This window comes from Ostrinia nubilalis, chromosome 26, assembly GCF_963855985.1.
Source record: "Ostrinia nubilalis chromosome 26, ilOstNubi1.1, whole genome shotgun sequence".
Taxonomy (NCBI): domain Eukaryota; kingdom Metazoa; phylum Arthropoda; class Insecta; order Lepidoptera; family Crambidae; genus Ostrinia; species Ostrinia nubilalis.
Window position 1 is genome coordinate 4,795,338 of NC_087113.1, and position 21,425 is coordinate 4,816,762.

The following is a 21,425-nucleotide window of genomic DNA, read 5'->3' on the forward strand; positions in this document are numbered from 1 at the left end:
GGTATTATAAATACCTATAGTCTGGTCCGGGATAGGGTTGCCGGGCGTCCGGCTTTAGCCGGACATGTTTGGCTTTTTACGGTCTTGACCGGCCTGTCCGGCTTTTGTCGCTCGCATCAGGATGTTATGTATGACAGTACTCACTCGTGAGCTGACACTAATTGCACCCCCCCCCCCCCCCCGGTCACGGTTTAGGGTAAAATGTCCGGCCAAATGAAGCACAGAGTCCGGCTTTTGTGTTTTTGGACCTGGCAACCCTAGTCCGGGACCACGTAGAATTTTGTCCAATGACCCCAAGCTACCCATCCTTATCGCTCGGGCGTAATTATATTGCTGTCGCGACTGTGGGACGGGCGCCCGCAGTGAGTGCCCGCACACGCAACATACTTAATTACGCGCGAGCGATAAGGATGGGTAGCTTGGGGTCATTGGACAAAATTCTACGTGCTCCCGGACCAGACTATCCTTGTGTCTACGTCGTCTACGAGTATTATAATTTATCTGTGGCAGGGGCGTATCAAACCGTATCAATTATACGGGGACTCCAAGGCGACCAGGGGCCCATTTTTAAATTAAAAGGTCCTTACTACCTTAATCCTTAAGTTATTTTGCCCTCAAAACAATTAGATATACTTAGGGCCAATCTAAGGCACGCTTCGCCACCGCATTGATACTTAACCGACTTTCTAGTAACCACTTGCGGTCACGAGTAAGTTAGCTGCTCTAGAGCTCTTAAGATCATATTACCTACTCATTCAGGCAAATTGTCGCTACTTGATAGTGTAACTTAGTACCTAACTGTAAAAGATTATAATTAGAAAAAATTTAGAGTTACACTAAGGTTCTAATGCCCGTTTTCACCATCAATCCCTAATTTTTAAGTGACTCTTAAGACAACAAAATTCCTGTTATTTGTCACCATAGGGGTCACTTAAAAATTAGGGATTGATGGTGAAAACGGGCAAGGCAAACATTCCTTTTAACGATTCGAGATCATCTTCCTGTACCCTGAGCACGAATAACTAGTCGTATTCCTCTAATAAACAAACCGTAGCGAGTTTGTTTTTCGTCCAAAATAAACGATAGCATCATAACGAGAGCGACATTTATTCCTGCTGCTTTGAAACAAAATAGTAAAATTGTACCGATTTTATGATACCTTGCTTACTACCTTTTCTTCATGTGGGAAGTATTGTACAACTACTAAGGCCTTGCCCCCCTAGACAAAGTAAAATTTTCGTAACAGATAAAATGTGATAGCACGATAGCTTCAACGAAGTACTAGGTAACAACTACATACCTAGGTACACTAGCATTTCTACGAAAACGTAGAGCTGGATTACGAGGGGGTCGCCCGAGCGACAGGGCGGGGAACTAAAAATCAATATGCAAGTGCAAACATACGGGAGTGCTTTATTTTATTTTTTATTTATAACTAGCTTCGCCCGCTACCAACTGGGCAACATGGAAAACATTGGGGGAGGCCAATGTTCAGCAGTGGACGTCCTATGGCTGAGATGATGATGAACTATCTTCGGCCCGCAGTATCGCCCGTGTGAAATTCAGTTTAGTCACTTTTTAAACGTTTTATTTATAACCTGCCATTCTTCTGACGTATAAACAATAATAGCTGTGATAATAGGTACTATGGTTTCATCAAAATCCGTTCAGTAGTTTTTGCGTGAAGAGTAACAAACACCATGTATGGATGGAATTTTGCGTTCTACATTTTGTATAGCAAAGGAAACCTTTGATGTCACTAATATTAAAGTTATTCTAAATCTAATATTGATTTTATCTAAAACTTGAATTTCTAAGTACACCTATTTTTTTTTTGTTTTAATTACTGATTATGTGGGTCATTACAGCAAAACGTGACCTCACATTTCCGTTTAAAGCAGTTACAACTTTTCCCTAAACACATTTAATGGATAGACATAAATAAACGTTTTGCGTTTTGATTGACTGACTCATTTCAACTGATAAGGCTACAACGAAAATCGCCAATTTGTATGGTAACGGACACGGAAAGTGGGCAGAATCAAATGAAAAAAACTATATCAGCAATTTATACATATATTTTATTAACAATATGATATAATCGACATGCGCTCTTAATCTCATTACAAAAAAGATATTTTATACAATATGATACTAAAATCAAACAATTTAAGATATAGGTATAACAGAATAATGTTTTATATAACATGGACTTTCTCCTAATTTACATAAATTAATAACTATTTTAGGCTGACTGCAGACGTAGGTTCTTTTGTATGTTCATATCGTCAGTTAAACAAAATTGCACAGAAAGCGGAAACATTCAATAGTTTGTATTAACTCTCTAAAATAACCATACCCACACCGCAGCCAGCATTTCTTTAGAACTAAATCATCACTATATTTTAATATTATATCCCATAATTACACATTTCAGTATACTTTTTACAGACAATAGTCTCAACATAGATTCATTTGTTTCAACTATGATGAAAGTTGAATTGATAAATATTTTGCTTTCGTTGTGTACCTGAGGGAAGCCTGAGAACCTGTGAAGTCCATACTTTCAAGTGTATTGTTGCATTACTCACAGTGTTCGATCCCTAATATTCCAAACTCAACAAAGCTCCAATTGATCCCAGCTTCACATGACAGTCTAAATTGAAACAAATTGATGGTAGGTACACAAATGCTACTATCATTGTTTCTACAATGATATGTCGATCTAAATAATACATAATGAAATAACAAAGTAAAAGGTGCGCCTATATCAGTTATTTACCTAAATATTTGATTACTCAATGGAACTGTAGGTACCGTTTGTATGTAACTGAGGCATGTTCTCCAATTACATGATGGCACACAAGCAGATACAAGATTATGATTCATAGTTATTTCCTTTTATAACATATTAGGCGTTGTAGTGCTAAGCCCTTTTGACCATCCAATGAATATGAGAATATAAAATAGTGTAATAAGATATTTTACAGTATTAAATGATCACATGAGATTATCCAACACCAATATTAGTACTCCTAAACATTATCTTCTATGGTTTTTCGTGTCTGAGATAAGTGTGCTGAATTTGAATGTATTAATAAAAAATATTAAAAAACGTAGCTGCAAAGCGAAGACTAACAATAATATTGCTCAACAATATTGTGCATGTCTTATTGTTTCAACTAAAATGCAAGCTCATGACTCTTTGGACGTAATATTAAAAATTTTGACTTACTAATAGTCAAGAAAGTAACAATAATATTATGCAAATACTCCTATCTGACATTGAATTTGTATTTGAAGCAATAATAAGTTTAAAGTCGATGTCCACTGTTTAGATAATTTATACATCCACAAACAAGTGATAAGGTGACCAATGAAACAGGCAGGCACTACAATGTTTTATCTTTTAAACTATCCAACCAAACACAAAAATATATCTATGTACACACAGTGCTTATTTAGCAGCTAGTTACTTAATTTTATTCGTGATTTTGTTTCTATCGCAGTCTGGTAAAACTTAATTGGATAGTAACTTTTGGCTTATGAATCATCTTCAAGCCCAAAACATCATTTTTATGACTTACAACTCCATTGTTGTGTACATGTACACATTGAAGTCAGTCATGACACAGGACTTCATTTGATGAAGTATTTTTTATTAACATTATTGCATATTTTCAATTATATCTAACTGCACACAGAATGTATCAACATCTTTAAAAGTCTAGTAATGGTTTCTAATATTTTTGTAAACTTTTACGTTAGAACAGAGCAATGTACACTTACAGTAAAGTAACTCAATTTTAACATTGCATTCACTGCACCATTGCAGTTGTTTCAACATGAAAATTAGTTATCCATACCATAACAATTTCAGTTATATTACTAATATGGGCTCTTCTTTTGTCCATTATACAATAGTTTTCAAGTAGGAAAACATACAGTTTATATCGCCGGCGACGGATAAGTCCACCGAGCAAATGCATATCGGCTATTGACTCGGAGTGGCTTCTACACTTTCTGGTCGGCTAAGGACTGGCTTCTCAGCTATCTGTGGTTTCTCAGCAATCAGGGGCTTCTCAGCAACTTGCGGCTTTTCAGTCATAATAGGTTTTACAGCTGCAACTGGTACCTCCACTTCATTGTTTTCAATGTGAGAGTTGGTCAATTTTTCCGTTATCACTTCAGAGGTATCCTGCTCCATTTCAGAGGGTCCGTTGTGTTTGTCACCATCTGCCATGGAAGGTGAAACGGATCTTTGAAGTATGTTGTCTGGGTGAGATGGAGATATGCCTCTTGTGGAGTTGTCTTCGCTGGAGGCACTCAGTTGCCTGGGCATTGTGTTGCTTGGATGAGATAGGGTTTGTGGGTGGTGCGGATTGTGCAGAGGCAATCTAGACTTATCACTCTTCCTCCATAGTGTCACTTCTTGTTGCTTGAAGTAACGCCTGTCCTCTGTATCCATCAACACTAGGTTCAGATAATACCGCACAGAAAACTTGTTGTTTATGTCCCTCATAGTGGGTGTTAGATCATATCCAGCTAGGAATACTCTTATGGGAATGCTTTCTCCTCTCACTGGAGCACCGTCCATTATTTCATACTTGGCAACGGTTTCATTTTCAGTAAATGTATTGGGCCCAGAACCAGTGGTCTCTCTCTTTATTATCGATATTTCCATGTGCTTGATTTTGATACGGACAAGTAAGAAATAGATTTTACCAACTATCACATCTTTGAGGTGGTATTTTGATTTGTTGTACTCAAATTCTATGTGGAGACAGTCTTCAATCCCTACTTCCATTTTTATGGAATTGAGGACGTCGGGATAGCTGCATAGTGTGTGGACAGCAATATCAACCTCTTTTACTATGTCAGTGAGGCGCCGAACGATGGTCGCTCGTAGGAAATACCTTAGCCTGACATTTGCTCCAGTGTACACTTCATACGGTTTTTCGACGTTCGAAAACTCGAAAGGATACGATGTGTGCTGCAACAAGTCACCTGGACGTGCCAGCTCTTTGACTAGCGAGATAAACTCATGATGATTTCCTCTGTCGTAGAACAATTCGATCTGACCTATTAGTTCGACCTTGATTCCTTGGTGTTCGAGTTTGGAACCCGGTTTCCTCAATGTCACGTTCACTCTCCCCGAGACTGTCTCGCCGTCGTAATACAGCAACAACTTCTCCTTTTTACCGTCATCCGTTTTCACTTCGGCAACCTTCCGTTTGTCAGCATCATCGAAAACGATTTCGATATCCGCAGTCTGTCCGAACCCGAAAAAGCTCATTTTCACACCGAACTGTTACGCAAGAGACCGAAAAGTTTTTACGTGGCTTTAGAGAAGAAAAATAACGTTTTGGTTGAGCAAAACATTGAAAAACGGCGATGAAACGCCCGCGAATCCGTGGGACGATTGAAAGGTTGTAGCAAAGATGGCGACTGATTTTAATGTCGGCGGCTGTCGGCCGAGAGGTTCATAAATAAAAATATAGTGAAAGAACTCACCAACAAGGCATTTCTGGATCTCACAAGCGAATCTTTTGCAGGGGTCCTTCGACATAAATGTTTATTGATACTATTTTTAACTGGAAAGTAAAGTAAATTGTTGAATTTCAGTCATGTGTACATGAGTTTTTGATAATGGCAACAATTATTAATTGTGAAACAAAACGCAACATCTAATTAACATAAAATTAAATAGTTATTTAAATATTTGTATTCGATGAGGCTAAAAATTGTATTAGCTTCTTAAAAATATTAATTGATCAACTAAATACATTCAACAACTAAACTGACTAACTTTATTGTTATAATCTAGTCGATTACACAAAACGATTATTCGATCAGTCTATGGTATCTTACGTAAATTTTGTTGGACTTCTTCTCCCCCTCGGCCCACACTATTCCGTAAATCTGTCAAGCAGTGCTGCCAACATAGCCCTTTTTAAAATTATAAATGGCGAATTACAAAATTTTCTAACAAAAGCGAATTGAATAAAGTGTGTTTATATTGGTTAGAATTACAATACAAATATGGAAATTACTCGCACCACCCTTGGGATTGCAGTGGGAATCGCTGGAACTTTGTTCCTGGGATACTGTGTGTACTTTGATCAACAACGAAGAAGGGATCCTATGTTCAAAAAGAAGCTCAGAGAACGTGGGTATTTTTTCAATTATTTCTTTTAAACTGCTACTTCAAGACGCTGTAGTTACTAATACTGCATCTCCCATATCCCTGAATTAGGTCCATAAAGTTCCATGTCCATTTCAATTATAACCTAAAAGTTTGATCACCGTAACAAAAATGCATCTATCAATCAGTTTTGCTTCAATAACTTCCCTGATTTATTGCTTTTGAGCATTCATAGCACACATATGTTATACGCAGCATAACCATTCGAAAGTAGGTGAGTGACATTGTATGGTTGCAGTACTTGCCAATAATATACATAGATAAATACCACTACGGCGTTCGAAGTTCACGTTCATGTACTAATAATTACATAAAATATTTCATTTCTATTAACTTATAGTCCTTGCAACGCCTAAATGGTAATAAAGAGAAATGGAATGTCATGTTTCTCACAATCATTCATACCTCTCATTTATTCATAACATAACACTGTTTTTTTAAGTGAATAATAAATGAATACACAATTGTAAGAACGTCGTTTGGCTTACACTTTCTATCCATCATAATGAGTTGCTTAGACATCACTAGAATAAATTAAATAATAATTTAAATAACTAAAATATTACAGGTAGACAGAATGCTGCTAAGAATGCCTCACGGTCCCGAACGTTGGGAGGACCGTTGCCGGATATGAGTGATCACGAAGCTATGCAGAGATTCTTCCTGCAACAGGTATGAAAATGTGTTGCAGATTATTTTAAATTTCAAATTCCTTTTGCACAGTATCTGTAAAAGAAAAATACCACATGATTGTTATTGTGGCTTAATGCAGCTATGTAGTATTCTGAGAGTTGCATATTTTTTAGTAATTTCATTCTTGCACCTAATATTTGCATACATTTTCAGAGAATTTGCAATCATATTGTGAACAATTTTATTCTAAAACAAATTAAAATCTAGAAGTTGTTAAAAATTGAAAAGAAGAATCATCATACATTTTATTACCTAGATTAGTTTAGTGTAATGATGTCCAATTGACCACAACCATTTGATTTCAGCCACATTACCCAAGCTTAGCTTTAGTACCTAGACAAGTATAATTAATTTTGATTACAAATAATTTACTCATTACATGAAAGAAAAGAAAACATGTTTATTCAGTATCACACATAGTCTTTATGAAAGTAGTCTGACAGACTTGGCTTTACCATTGTTTTTATATTTCAGATCCAGCTTGGCGAGGAGCTCCTGGCAGCTGGAGACCTAGAGGCCGGAGTGGAGCACCTCGGGCAGGCGGTGGCCGTGTGCGGGCAGACGCAGCAGCTGCTTAGTGTAAGAAAGAATTATTTTCTACTAGCGGCTGTCCGCTACTTCATACAATTTGAGACTCCTAACACATAGTTTCTGAGATTTCGTGATGAGTAATTGAATGAGTCAGTGACCTTTTGCTTTTATAGATATACTTAGATAGGTACTTAATTTTTTTATTGCTATACATACAGTGTCAAAATCATAACCCTCCTTTTGCTTTGCCGTAGTCGGGTAAAAAGAGGGGCGCATTTTCTGTATCAATTTCATACACACAACTATGAAAGGCTGATAACACACTGATACCCCTATAGTGTTGCCATTATAGTAGATAGCAGGCAGATTCATGAATGATACCACCATTGATGAAATACTATTTGGATTTTAATCTCCCCTTAATTACAAAAAAGTCAGTTCTATAGCATTCCACCCAGCCAAAGTGCATGTAAATGCAAATTAAAATTAAACAATAAAGACCTAAGACATTGACCATAATTTTACTCAATATACAACTACCAAGCCTAATCTCTACTGCTATGATGGACGCGCGTTACAAAATGCATTTCGTAATTGCATGTCTCCTACTTTTTTTTTTGTGAAATACGATACGGTAAATGCAGACTTGACGCCGCGTTGCGTATTATTGACGCGGACAAACGAAAGTGAATTTATTGTGCACACAAATGTGACATGAACATCGCGAAACATGTGTTTTGTGCGCACCGAGCTGGAAAATAGAATAAAATTTCATAAGAACGTAACAATAACAATGTTCTAATTATTGTGTAGTTTTCTGTCCTAAAAAGTTGTTTACGCAACTTGGGAAATATACCACATTTTATCAGTGAAAGTACTTTAGAACAGCGGTTCCCGAAAGGTGGTCCGCGGAACCCTGGGATTCCGTGGAAAGGCCGTAAGGGTTCCGTAAAAAATATTATCCCAAGTTTCGTGACCGACGTTGTTCGTGCGCACCGACTTGTTTACGCACAAGGGAGGGGCAGGGCGTTCGGGCGCTAGGAAAAGTATAATCAATTAGGGTTCCTTGGCAAAAAAAAATTGGGAAACCCTGCTTTAGAAGATACTATAGACTGGTGAAACCTTTTAAAACAAATACAGTCGAAATTATATTTTACATGCGAAATTAACTCCTAAAGCATAATTACGATGCAATTTGGTGTAGTTTGAGACTGAGCCTAGGGCAAAACATTAGTTTAAAAAAGTTTTTATATTGGTTTCTAAAAGAACATGCGCGTATAAATCTTTTCTGTGACAAACCGAAATTCACGAAGCTTGCGGTGAGCAACAGCTGGTATTAATATTGAGATTTTGACAAAACTACAATTTTCTTCTCACAGGTGCTTCAACAAACAATGCCGGCGCCGATCTTCCACCTTCTGCTGAAGAAGCTGCCCGAAGTGTCCGAGCGACTCCGCGCTTCTATGAAGGCCGCCGGCGGCAATGTGCTCCAGGAGGAAGACGTGGAATAAACCACACCCGGACACAGAAGGGAAGACTATTCAGTAATAAACACACGCTCTTATTATTCGAATAATCTCTCAACGTCTGTGCCCCGCTGGGTTTCTCAGTAGTTGATTTCACTATCAAATCAATCGGTCGATGAGTAAGTTGCTAACTATTTAATTAGGTATCTAATTTCAGTAGTTCTTCCACTTGCGTATTCTCCGGTCGATACTCGTAAAGTTTCATGATAGTGAGGATTTAAATTTTAAAATTTAATCTTAGATTCTAACTTCTGTTACTTGCTTATTTATTATCATGCTCAACTTTTTTGCACTTTCTGTCGTATTTTAATAAATTGTTGAATAGCATTGGCTGTGATAATGCTTGATTAATGTAAAAAAAACATCACCCAACACAATCCTTGCGAGTGAAATGAGAACGCGAGTTAAATAATACAGTAGGTATTTGTTAGTGTTATTTTTAGGTTTTGTTTTGTGTTCACAACTGGTTAAGAATGCTTGTGAGTTTTGATTGAGATTTATTGTGAAATAAAGATATTGTACAAATTGAACGTATTTGATTTGATTTCCCTTTACACATAGCTTCATATTCGCTATTTCGATGGTTCATTTCGACCTCATTGCAATCTGAAGTAATATGAATGTAGTAGATAAGTAAAAATGTTATTTTTTCTTCTCAGAAGAGATCTGCAAAAGTGCAAATAGATAGTACCTACATACATACATAGATATGCGTGTGCGTAGTATGGAGTTAAGCAATAACATTGCTTCTACAAATACTCATATCAAGATGATCTTTACTAACCACGCTTTTTTGTAACTTCAGTTTACGAAATCGTCATCGTGACAAAGACACAGAAAGATGACTACAGGCATTTTTTATCTCCTTGTTGATAAGTAATTATGTCATCGCATCGGCAACGCGATTACAGTTGAAATAACTAGGCGAAGTGAAGTCAAATTCTCGGTTTAATATTTGTTTGCGTATGATTTATCTTTGTTTTTTTGGGTAGTACTATGGGATGGGAGGTGGTTATATTTTAGGTCTGGCACTTAACTCAGTTAGTGCCTGAGGTATGGGAGCGACACCGGCAGGGTGTTTTTGCAACGTCAAACGTCAGTGAGACTTCAAATGTCCTTCAGATTTGTATGCTCTGTCACGTCAAAATAAGTAAAGTTAACCCTCCCGTTTAGTCCCGTACCGCTCCCATACCTCAGGCACTGACAGAGGTATGTGCTAGACGTATAATTGAGGCCGTCAGCGCAAAAGTGGCCTAAGCTTAACATATTAGTATGGAGCCTAAACTTGGTTAGGCCACTTTTATACTGCTTCGTAGGCAAAAACAATGCGCGCAAAAATAATGTTTACAATGCCTCATCTCTTAACTAAGGGTGAAACTAGGGATAGGCCGCTTTGGCATCAAAATTTATTAGGTTTTGAATAAATTGCAATAGATAAGTATGAATATGAAATGTGGGTTGCAAAATAAAACAAAGCATTCCTCGTAACATCCACCATATTATTCAACAAGAAAAACCTGATCAATAACATCATAAGTACTAACACAATTGCTTACATATCCCATAAACAACTAATTATAATTTAAAATAAAATATAAAAATCTGTACAAAATTGTACGCAACGATTTCGTTAAGTCTAACAAATTATTAACTGTAAAACTAAATCTAAATATAATATAGGATCATGATTTATTTGCAACGGAGCTTCTAATGTAGTCTTGAGTCACTTTCATTACTTCTAAAGCACCTTTTGAGATTAGAGAATTGGCTAACTCTATGCCTAAGTTATCACATTTTTCTATCACTTCGATGGGTATATTGACATTCTCCGATAAACCACAGAATATTTTGTCTTTTAGCGCTTGTATTTCTTCCATAGTCCTTGTGTCTTCACAATTTGCGTTTTGGGTGTCGATTCTTTTGTTAAGTTCTTCGATTGGATTACTTTCGGTCTTGATTCTTTTGCTAGTGTTGTCATCTACAGGGCTGAGTTTGTGTTTAGCGGTCTTAGTGATCTGTGGAAACGTGTGGTGGAGGCTGTGGTCGATTCGCGTGGCTCCATCGAGACTCCAAACGGCGCCGGATATGGTCAGTTTGAACTCTGCGTCGAGAGGCTTCAGTCTTGTTGACACGCCCACTGGGGCGCTGCAACCGCCACCTAGGGATTAAAAATATAATTATTTAAACGATAATAACGGCTAGTTATCTATTTATTTGCTAACGATCATAATGTTGAAACATGAGAAAAAGTTAGACTGTTTACCTACCGGGTATTTTATTTATGTTCAAATACAATGATTTTTTTTGTATTAGATTAGCATCGAAAACTCGACTTTTTTAAAGATTATTAGTAATTTGAATTGCACAAATTACTAATAGTCCCGTTAGCCGCTCGTGGTAAGCTAAATGTGCTTGTGTGACGAGTGGGCTCACCACAATAGTCGAGGGGCGGTGGGATTCATTCAAACCCACGTTTCTCGGATCTCGAGTCGGCCAGTCCGACCCCTTCACAGTTCGGCTATCGTGGCTTCTACATTCCTTTTTCATACTAATTGAACGATTAGCTGTTACAGTTTGTATGGGGAAGAGAATTTATTATTTTGATCCCATATAAAATGTCGTTCAATATTTTTTATCAGCATGTATCTTACCTAAAGTCTTCAAAAAGCTCCTCTCAGCTAAAACCCGGCAGTAGGTCTCTGGGTGGTTGAAGGGAGCGAGCATAGACAACACGTCTTTGTTGTCTGTGGAGCATTCAACTGCTAGCGCCCCCTGGCCCACTGCGTACATCATCTCTGAACATGGCAGCACCTGGGGAGTTGTTTTAAGACGTTCTATATCAAGTTAGAATCAAGCCTTTACTTTACTATCCTATCTAGCGGATACCCTCCTACTGACTAGTATCGTTTTTTCGTTAACAGTTGGCACCACTGACCACTGGCGATTGACATGACCCTATGAGGGCTATCGTTTTAGCACTCACCAGTTAGCGCCACAGTAGAGTAAGGTCCTGTCACTTGCTAGTAGCGAAGACAGTGGCACCAACTGGTGAGCGCTAAAGTGGTACGAGGACTATCGCATTTGCACTCATCAAGATGGCGCCACTGTAGAGTAAGGTCCTGTCAATCGCCAGGGGTGCCAACTGTTAAGTATAAAAACGATAGCCCTCATTGTACAGTGAGTGCAAATGCGATAGTTCTCCTACCGCTTCAGTGCTCACCAGTTGAACAACTGTCTTCGTGAATAGCAAGTGACTTTACAGTGGTGGCACAAACTGGGTGAGCGCTAAAACGACAGCCCTCATTAAAATACGTTTTATTATCTGTCAAAACGCGACTTAATTAAAAAGCAATGGGGAATGCCGTCGCCAGTTTGCGAACTCAATATACTTTTAGAAGAAATAGAGATTTTTATCGCCGGGCATACGATTTCAAAGGAAACTTCTACGTAAAAGATGAAATTAGGATGTTACTTGTTTGTTATCAATCTATCTCATCGTGCATAGGCTCAGTTAAAACTTGAACATATACAGCGCAATTTCCTAGGCGATAAAGTGTATCACCATTGCGAAAAATCCACGCGGGAGAAATCTCAAGTATACTTATCAGAAAAAACATTGATAACACTATTTTTCAACAACTACTTATGTATTGGTTAGCGCCTTGACACTGTGCAAATCATCAAGTATCACGCGAGAATGTTAGACTTCCCCACGCACATCCGATGCGAGCCATTATGAATGTATCGGCGGGTGGTAGTTATTAACTCATTTATATTTGAAGGTAGGTATAAACTGCCGTGATTTTATTGACTTTTATCTATCTATTCCTATTGTTTGTATCTTATTTGATGCCTTTCAGATAATAAATAAAGAATATGATATAAGTAATAGCTTTAAAAATCATTGCGATGTTTGATGTTTCATGATGGATATCATCATCAAAACAACTATGAATGTTAAGACACCACATCAGTCTCGAGCGATAGACAGTTAAATGGAGCCCTAAGTGGTCGCAAGAGACCGCGGTAACAATTGATATTTATTGTCTCTCGATTCGCTGGTACATGAAGGGATAAAGAGTGCCTTAGTTCTAAAAACGAGCACTGTTTAATAGGGATGATGACTGGGTAATGAAATCGAAATTCTATTTAGTCCGTCAGACAGATAATTAGAAAATATTAGACTCATATTTTTTATTTTTTTCCATAATCGAATAATTACAGTATTAAATTGAGTTGAAATGTCGCGTGACGTTACTTTTGAGTAAAAATTCTACTCAAGCGTGACGTATCGCGCCATTTCAACTCGATGTAGCACTGTTATTATTTAATAATGAAAGAAAATAAAAAATATGAGTAATATTTTCTAATTATCTGTCTGACGGACAAATAATAGAAATTTTGTCATGTAGCCTATTTATTAACCAAATCACTGTCTGCTAGACGCTATAGTGAGATCTGATATAAATGTTAGCTGGTTTTCGTAATTCGATCCATTTATCAATCCCTTCAAGCCACGCGAATCGAGACACATTACAAATCAATTGCTACGCTGTCTTATGCGACCGCTTGGGGTTTGATAGGTCTAAAATCGACATACTTACCTGCTTTTATTTATTTCGGCGAATAAAGAAAACTAAAAAAAACACGACTTAGTCTTGTAAGTATCTGAACTGACCTTAGACACCCTATGCGCCCACCCCATCCTCTGCAATCCAGCGTGAGCCAGCAGCAACGCCGAGTACTGGCCATCGGCAGCGTCCAGCTTGTTCAACCTTGTGTTCAGGTTGCCTCGGACGTCCACCACTGACAAGTGAGGGTGGGAGCCGCGAAGTTGCGCCGTGCGGCGGAGAGACGATGTGCCTGGAGATATTATTTAATATTTACTAATATAAATACAGTGTAAACTGTATATAACGACACTCAAGCAAGGGACTGGGCAATTTTCGACGTTATAAGAGTGGACATTAAATGGAGTGCCACGGTAAAGCAAAGTTTCGAGTCGACGTCGTTAGGAGTTTGCCGTTAAATTTCTTTGGCATCTGTCAAGCTCCTTTGGTCTCACAAAAAAACTTAAATCTTATGGAGAAAGGCTCATGCACTTCAAAATGCAAACACTAAATCAGCGAAGGGACTTGCTTGACCTGGTTTTTCTCCATAACATCATGAGAAGTAGGGTTGACAGCAGCCAACTCCTGAGTAAATTTAATCTTCGCGTACCACGCACGATCCCCCGCAAGCCGATCTCACCCTTTAGTGCCCCCCATCGCAAAACCGTCCTGGGTAGGAGCTCCACAATTCCTCGTCTATGCAAGTTATTGAATGAGCACAGTGTGGCGGTGGATTTATTCTTTGATAGCCGTCAACAGTTTAGAAAGGCAGTCATGGAGACTTTTGACATGTTTAAATGAGTTGTAAATTGTAATGATTAACAGACTTTTTATTGTTTTCTTTTCTTTTCCTTTAAGTAATTAGCAAACATTAAATATTATGTAAGCGGTGTTTACCTTAATATAGCTATACATTTACATTATTGAATTGTCAAAGTGTCTGTGCAAATATTGATGTAATACCTAGTTGATGGTGAACCTGGTAGCGCATTTTCTTACATAACTTTTCAATTCCTATCATTGGAGGTCCGAAAATATTTCTCATACAATTTGATATCATAATGATCATTCTTCATAAAAAATTTAAAACCTACATATTTAAAATCATAATCATTGATATTCATAATATCACTAATCATACACTTAGTTTTTACTAATATTTGTTTTCATATATTTTTCTATACTAATGATCGAAACTCATAATCATTCGAATAAATAACTATAATATTCATAAATGTGATGTACCTATCCTAATATTTGTTTTCATAAATTTATTACTCATAAGTGTATTTATCCATATTATTGAAAATCATGATGTCAATATTCGTATTAAATCGTATTTTAACATTAAATTAATTTGAAATGGTCCAAAACAGGCAATATTTTGTGCCACAAAACTAACGTGACAGAAACGAATCGCTGCAAAACCGACTCCACGTAGTCTTGTCTGCCCTACCCCTAGAGTGTAATTTAAAAGCCGGAGGCGCGGAGGGAGGGCAGCCCTCGCCCGCTGTAACGAGGCTCAGGCGCCCGGGCGAGCTGGAGCGGCTGAGGCTGGTCGCCGAGGCGCCGAAGGCGCCGATGGCGATCCAAAAAGCCGAAGCTGCGGAAGCAAGCGTGGGTGCCTGAGCCTCGTTACGCAAGGGCGGAAGGGCTGCACATCCCGCAGCGCCGGAGACGAGGAGATACCAATGCATGCTGCATGCTCTGCATGCTTATCTACTCTATTAAATTATATATGATTTTTTTAAAGATACGAGTATGTCTGTTATAAAGTAAATTATTCTGAACAACAACATTATGAGTTGAAGTATGTTCTTAGTAACAACATTAATTAAAACAATATGATCAATGAATGTTATGAAGAAAAAAGATCTGAAAATAAAAATTATGTATTTTAAATGGTTCTTGGTAGTAACAGTATTGATAAAAAAATTATGATTACTAACTGTTATGAGCTCCGATGGTAGTAATAAAAATTTATGAATAAAAAAAGTATGAAAAATAAAATTATGAAGAGAGATTATTATGAACACAAATCGGTAGTAAGACAAAGAATAGGATTTAGAATTTTATGTGAGCCAATATAGAACCGGTGAACCTAAATAAATAAATAAATAAATCGACTGACGTTATAAGAGTTTACAGAATACAGTATATTTACGAAGGTAGGTAATCAACTGTTTTGTACTGCAAGCCAGCATAGATTTTGGTCTGTTGCGGGTTGTATTTTTTTAACACGTGGCCAAGGCCCTGGAAACCTGCCCAGTCTTAAATAAAATGGTAAAAAAAGTAATCACATTACACACGCCAATGTAATTACTTTTTCAGGGTGGGCCTTGGCCCCTGTTATGCCATGTCGCCGATGGAGACGCGTGCGATTATCATAGCACATGACCGAGTTCTGTCAACCAACATCTTAGGGTGAATACTAGACCATTCTAGGGTGGGCACGCCCCACCTAAGTTATGCCTGCTCCTAGTAATGTTCTAAATTCGTTACAATTTAGTAGATTTCAGCAATGTACTTCAAGTTAACGCCATAAATCAAAAGAATAATGATGAATGTAAGCGTTTAACTTTAATTTGATGGTAATTCTCCGCTTCCTTCGTTAATTACGTATGTAAAACTGAATATACATAAATATTAATTGGATTATATCGCATAATCTATAAATCATTGTACAGCCAGCGTCAAATAGTTCGTGACTCCCAAAGTGGCTAAAAAACACAACCAAAGACTGCTGTGAACTTAGTGGTTACTTTATGTGACCAACTATTTGACTCTGACTGTAATGGCGCAAGTACACTATGCCGAGACCTAATAGTGTGAATACCATCTCGGTTACTCTGTCCTTCTTTCACCTGTGCGTGTCGCTCATACTTCGGTGTGCGATCTAGCGCTTCGTCTCGGTCAATTTTCCGCAGTGTACTTGCGCCATAATACAGATAACCGCTTGACCTAGCGGAAGATACCGGGCCATGCAGCAAGCGGCGATTGCAGGTTCGAATCCCGCTTGGGGCAAATTTTAGGTGATAACCACCAACATTTATACCAGAACGTTACGTTTATTTGTTAGTCCTATAAACAATGTTAAAGCTTTACACACATAAGTTAAATACTTCACTTCACAATAATACAATCAAATTGTTAAGAATCTATTTAACGAACCCCTCAATGGACCCAGATTCGATTTCCGGTAGGGTCACATTTCTGACTAGCTGGAGATACGCCCCCAACAAATATCTGTTATCTGGTACCTCGTTAAATAATAAAATCGACGATAGCCGAACGGTGAAGGTGTCGAACTGGCCGACTCGTGATCGGAGGAACGCGGGTTCAATCCCCGCCGCCGCTCGACTATTATGCTGAACACAACATAAGCTTAATAAACTTATGTTGCCAACGTAACACAAGCAAGTTTACCACGAGGGGTTAGCAGGATCATTGGTAATCTATACTATCTATACTAATATTATAAATGCGAAAGTAACTCTGTCAGTCTTGCTTTCACGTCTAAACCACTGAACCGATTTTGATGAAATTTGGCATAGAGATAGTTTGAGTCCCGGGAAAGGACATAGGCTAGTTTTTATTCCGGTTTTTGAAACAGGGACGCGCGCGATAAAGTTTTTCTGTGACAGAAAAAAATCCACGCGGGCGAAGCCGTAATACGCCGTACGTAGTTTGTAATTACTTGTCAAAAATATCTATTAGATTTAACGAACTTTGAAAGTTTAAAAGGTTCTCCTTTGCTTTTGTAGGTACACTAAACATAAGGTCCTTGTTAGTTTCTCTACCTCCAAATGCCAATGGAACAGCTAGATCCCCTCAAAAAGTACGAATAATTACAAAGGATCTTACCAATTACCGAGCCGGCGGGAAGCGTAGAGAGCGAGTGGTCCTTCACACTGTCCCGTAGCACTAGAGCGTCGCGCGGATCTTCTCTGAAAGAAATAACATTATTATAAATATACTGTATTTGCATAGAACTGTAAAAAAGTATGTTTGAAATCCTTGAATCATTCTCTTTTATTCTATCTGCGATCAGCCATCAGCCTTTATCAGATTGGATTGAATTGGTAATAAATAATTCAGATACTTATTCACTTAATAATTTCAATTTAATTCCATTCATGTTGCATTTAATTTTATATAGGTTACTTTAGAGAGGAAATTGAGTCTTAATAAGACAGAGGGAATAAAATTCCCACCTTATTCTCATGTTTTAAAGTCCAAAAATAATGAAATTTCTCAACTTGAAGTAATGTTTATGGACGTAGCCGGCAGACGTAGTGTGGGCAGGCCTCCCAATAGGTGGACCGACGATCTGGTGAAGGTCACGGAAGGTGCCTGGATGCGGGCGGCGCAGGACCGATCTTTGTGGAAATCCTTGGGGAAGGCCTTTGTCCAGTAAAGGACGTCATTCGGCTGAAACGACGACGACGAATGTTCATGGGTTAATTTGTTGTAGAATAAAAATAAAATCTCTTATCTACTATCTTTGTGGCATTACTCTTGTCATGAATCTGATAAACTGATTATCATATCAAGACGCACCTGTCATTATACGAGACCATTTTTTATGATTTGAATCAGAATACTTTAGTCTTATTATCTTTCAGTGTTTACTTAAAAATTCAAGCCTATTTAGTCAATGGTGTGATATAGATATAGTTTGGCTGAACGTTTTATAGGATTTATGAGCTACATAATCTTACTACATGAGTACAAGCATAATCTATGTTAAGTTGATAAGTTGTTGGTGTGTGACAGACACTAGGCCTTTTCATGTCAGAGTAAAAATATTAAATTAAATGTCAGGGAGTTAAGTTGCATTATGGAAATCAATGAGGGAGACCTATGCTCAGGAAAAGCGCCCCGTGACTGAAATGGCGACAATGAATAAATTACGTACCTTTCAAATACTGCTCCAATGACCAGGCCATCTGGCAGTGATGTGGGTAAATCCTTTAGCGAATGAACCACAAAGTCTACCGTGTTGTTTCTGAGGGCATCCTCCAAGTCCTTGGTGAATAATGACTTCTCTCCAATCTTGGGCAGCGATACGTTTAGTATACGATCACCCAATGTTGTCATGGTCACTAAAATAAAGTTATATCATTCAATAAGTACTTAAAAAATATGTTTAAAGACTAATGCCCGTTTTACCATCAATCCCTAATTTTTACGTGACCCATATGGTAACACATAACAGGCAATTTGGTCCCTTAAAAATTAGGGATTGATGGTGAAAATGGGCATAAATCTTAAATCTTAAAGACTTTCAATATTAAGTCAGATAATTACTTAAAATTCTTAATTTGATAAAAGTTGCATATTCACCTACCTACTTATTTAAAAACGATACAAGGTTTAATCATTATTCATGACAAGCTAATTAAGCTAATTTATGCTAATTAAGTGTATGTTTAAGTGTTAGATCAGACGTTGGAATGTTATTACAGTTTAATTTACATTAAACAACATTTTTAAATAAGTGCTACTTACCGATCTTAAATTCCTTATCTGGATACACTTTTTTCAGAGTGTCTATGACATGATTCGTCTGAATTAAAGCCAACTAGAAGAAAACACATAATTTTAAAGCTTAGTTTAGTTTTAACAAGTAATATGTAGATAGGACTTATTGTTTTTAAATAGGTGAAGAACCTGAATAACTGTCTTGTGATGGATACGGATAGTTAAATCATATCATAAGTCAATTTTGTATATTTTATCAAGTTTAAGATATGTAAAATGTTGATTCATTCAATGAGTTAAATTGAAAAGAGATGATAAAAATACTTGCTCATTTCACAGATACTAACCTCACTTTTCCTCGACCCAACTCGTATAACATTATTTCCTTCATTTTCCATCGTAGTTTAAAATCTTCGTCACGTTTTATTAGTAATTTAATAAATTCTATAAACTTATAGGTTATGTCATGTAATAAGGTTTTGATTGCTGAGCAAGTTTTCCCGGTAGAACCAATAACACAAAGCTCCAATATCTTGTCACTAGCACTGTAGTGGACAAGTATTATGCCCGTGATAATATAAATCTCCCAAATATTAACTTTTATCCAACATTCCACATCACATCACAAAATGATACTGGAAATGAATGAATGACAATGAAGTTCATTGACAAATACTGCTGTCAAATTGACGTCTGTCATACGTATTTTTTAAATTTTTTTGTGTAAAACTTGGGATTTATAAATTGTGTACCCCGGTTCACCTTGCGAAGATGCACATAAAGGATAGTTCCTTATGCGAATGTGGCTTAGACGAAGGCACAACTAATCACATTTTCTTCAACTGCCCAAAAGTAGGTTCCTCTTTATTCGATCTCCTTCCTGAAAGCGTCCCTCGCCCTATTAATATTAAATGTATACTAAACTCTATGGACCCCCCGCTTTTAAAACTTTTATCAAAATTTATCCAATCCCGCAAAATTCGTTTGTAGGTAATCAAAATTATTTTTCCTCTCCCAATCCTTTATCCTACCTACCCTTTTTTTTCCCTTACATTTTAATTTCTATATTATGTATTTATTTGTGTTGTCTCAATTTGTGTTGTCTTTTTTGTTTTAGGTACTCACACAAATAATTTTGCTTTTAATTAGAAATGTAAATATAGCCTAACCAGGAACATAAAAACCCTGGCATAGAGGCGCGTCAATTGCATTTGATAGTGCAACACTGAGTACAGTCGTACCTGCGTTAAATTAATAGGCTAACTTTATGTATCAGGATTCAGAATTACGGGCTTATTTGATATTTTCATAAATTAACGAAAAAATATTATTATAGGTAACCTGGTTTAAATAAATTAAATGAAACCATCAATCGAGCTAGTAGGATTTATTTTATTATTCATCAATAATAAAATTCAGAACTTTAATATTCAACTGCAATGTCTGCTAAGAACGCTTCAAACTCGGTACTTCTTTCCCAATTCCATAAAATTCAACTCTTAAAAAGTGACAAAAAACTTTAAAATAGGTAGTTGAAACAAACCACAGCTAATTTTCATAGTTGACTGTACTATACGATAAACATGTCTGTCAATTTGACAACCTTTGTCGGAAAGATTATTCAATGAAAATATTGTCCGAACCCTTAGTATTTCTCTTCGACAAATACTTTAACACATTGTGAACCACTTTTCTTTCACGACTATAAAAAGATTTTAGCAATTTATTCACAAAATCAATTGCGCACATTTAAAATAAAGTTTGTTTACATTATGACAGCAATAAACTGACATGCAAGGTGACATTATAATGAAGTTTTCAGTTACTGTTGCCATTAAAAGAAATTAGTACCATTAGTTTTCCGCAACATGGCGAGGGTTTTTATGTTCCTGGTCAGGCTATACTTTTGTTTTTTGTAAACCCTGTTACACTCTGTCAAAGCTGTTTACGTGACATTGGCGAAATCATGGTTCTCAATACCAAGTCGTTGCCAAAATAAAAGAAGAAGAAGAAGGCAGGATATGGATCATAGAGAAAAGTAATACATAGGAAATAGAGAGCCCTCTCTGTCAAATTTTTGAACCTACTAATTGACAGCCTGGTGTTAAATTCCCTGTACTTAACCTATGTACGTAACGCTCACATACATACATAGTCCACGCACACACACATACATAAAGTCCACGCACACATACACACAGTTCACGCACACATAGGCCCTCATAACCTTCAAAGAATTATTGTTTTTATGATGTACAATGTAGAATTTTTTCAAATCCATTATTTTGAAAATATTTATCTTTATGGTGTACGTATTGTATTTAAAGGCACTTGGTCTCTATCAGAAGGAACTCTAGGGGTGGAATCTCCATAGGC

The 21,425-nt window shown here is 37.1% G+C and overlaps 3 protein-coding genes across 3 annotated transcripts; 1 reads left to right on the forward strand and 2 right to left on the reverse strand.

Annotated features, from left to right (window-relative positions):
- Positions 1–2,060: 2,060 nt before the first annotated feature.
- On the reverse strand, positions 2,061–5,465 carry LOC135084505 (vacuolar protein sorting-associated protein 26B-like). The gene has a single exon (XM_063979282.1). It carries the CDS (start codon positions 5,294–5,296, stop codon positions 3,995–3,997), a length of 1,302 nt encoding a protein of 433 aa, XP_063835352.1. The 5' UTR covers positions 5,297–5,465; the 3' UTR covers positions 2,061–3,994.
- Positions 5,466–5,915: 450 nt separating this feature from the next.
- On the forward strand, positions 5,916–9,481 carry LOC135084604 (mitochondrial import receptor subunit TOM20 homolog). The gene is made up of 4 exons (XM_063979375.1): positions 5,916–6,169; positions 6,774–6,877; positions 7,373–7,477; positions 8,809–9,481. Exons 1-4 carry the CDS (start codon positions 6,043–6,045, stop codon positions 8,938–8,940), a joined length of 468 nt encoding a protein of 155 aa, XP_063835445.1. The 5' UTR covers positions 5,916–6,042; the 3' UTR covers positions 8,941–9,481.
- A 952-nt stretch (positions 9,482–10,433) lies between these two features.
- LOC135084627 (porphobilinogen deaminase) lies at positions 10,434–19,696 on the reverse strand. Its single transcript, XM_063979394.1, has 7 exons — positions 19,397–19,696; positions 19,077–19,149; positions 18,484–18,670; positions 17,430–17,512; positions 13,634–13,818; positions 11,607–11,766; positions 10,434–11,113 (listed from the first exon to the last, which is right to left on the reverse strand). The coding sequence occupies exons 1-7, from the start codon at positions 19,445–19,447 to the stop codon at positions 10,638–10,640; spliced, it is 1,215 nt and encodes a 404-aa protein (XP_063835464.1). The 5' UTR covers positions 19,448–19,696; the 3' UTR covers positions 10,434–10,637.
- Between the last annotated feature and the right edge of the window lie 1,729 nt (positions 19,697–21,425).

Coding starts and splice junctions, on each gene's coding strand:
- LOC135084505 (XM_063979282.1), bottom strand. CDS start 5,296: ATGAGCTTTTTCGGGTTCGGACAGACTGCGGATATCGAAATCGTTTTC.
- LOC135084604 (XM_063979375.1), top strand. CDS start 6,043: ATGGAAATTACTCGCACCACCCTTGGGATTGCAGTGGGAATCGCTGGA. Junction 6,170..6,773: donor CAAAAAGAAGCTCAGAGAAC/GTGGGTATTTTT, acceptor AAAATATTACAG/GTAGACAGAATGCTGCTAAG. Junction 7,478..8,808: donor AGACGCAGCAGCTGCTTAGT/GTAAGAAAGAAT, acceptor TTCTTCTCACAG/GTGCTTCAACAAACAATGCC.
- LOC135084627 (XM_063979394.1), bottom strand. CDS start 19,447: ATGGAAAATGAAGGAAATAATGTTATACGAGTTGGGTCGAGGAAAAGT. Junction 17,513..18,483: donor ATTGGAGCAGTATTTGAAAG/GTACGTAATTTA, acceptor TATTTCTTTCAG/AGAAGATCCGCGCGACGCTC. Junction 11,114..11,606: donor GAGCTTTTTGAAGACTTTAG/GTAAGATACATG, acceptor TTTAATCCCTAG/GTGGCGGTTGCAGCGCCCCA.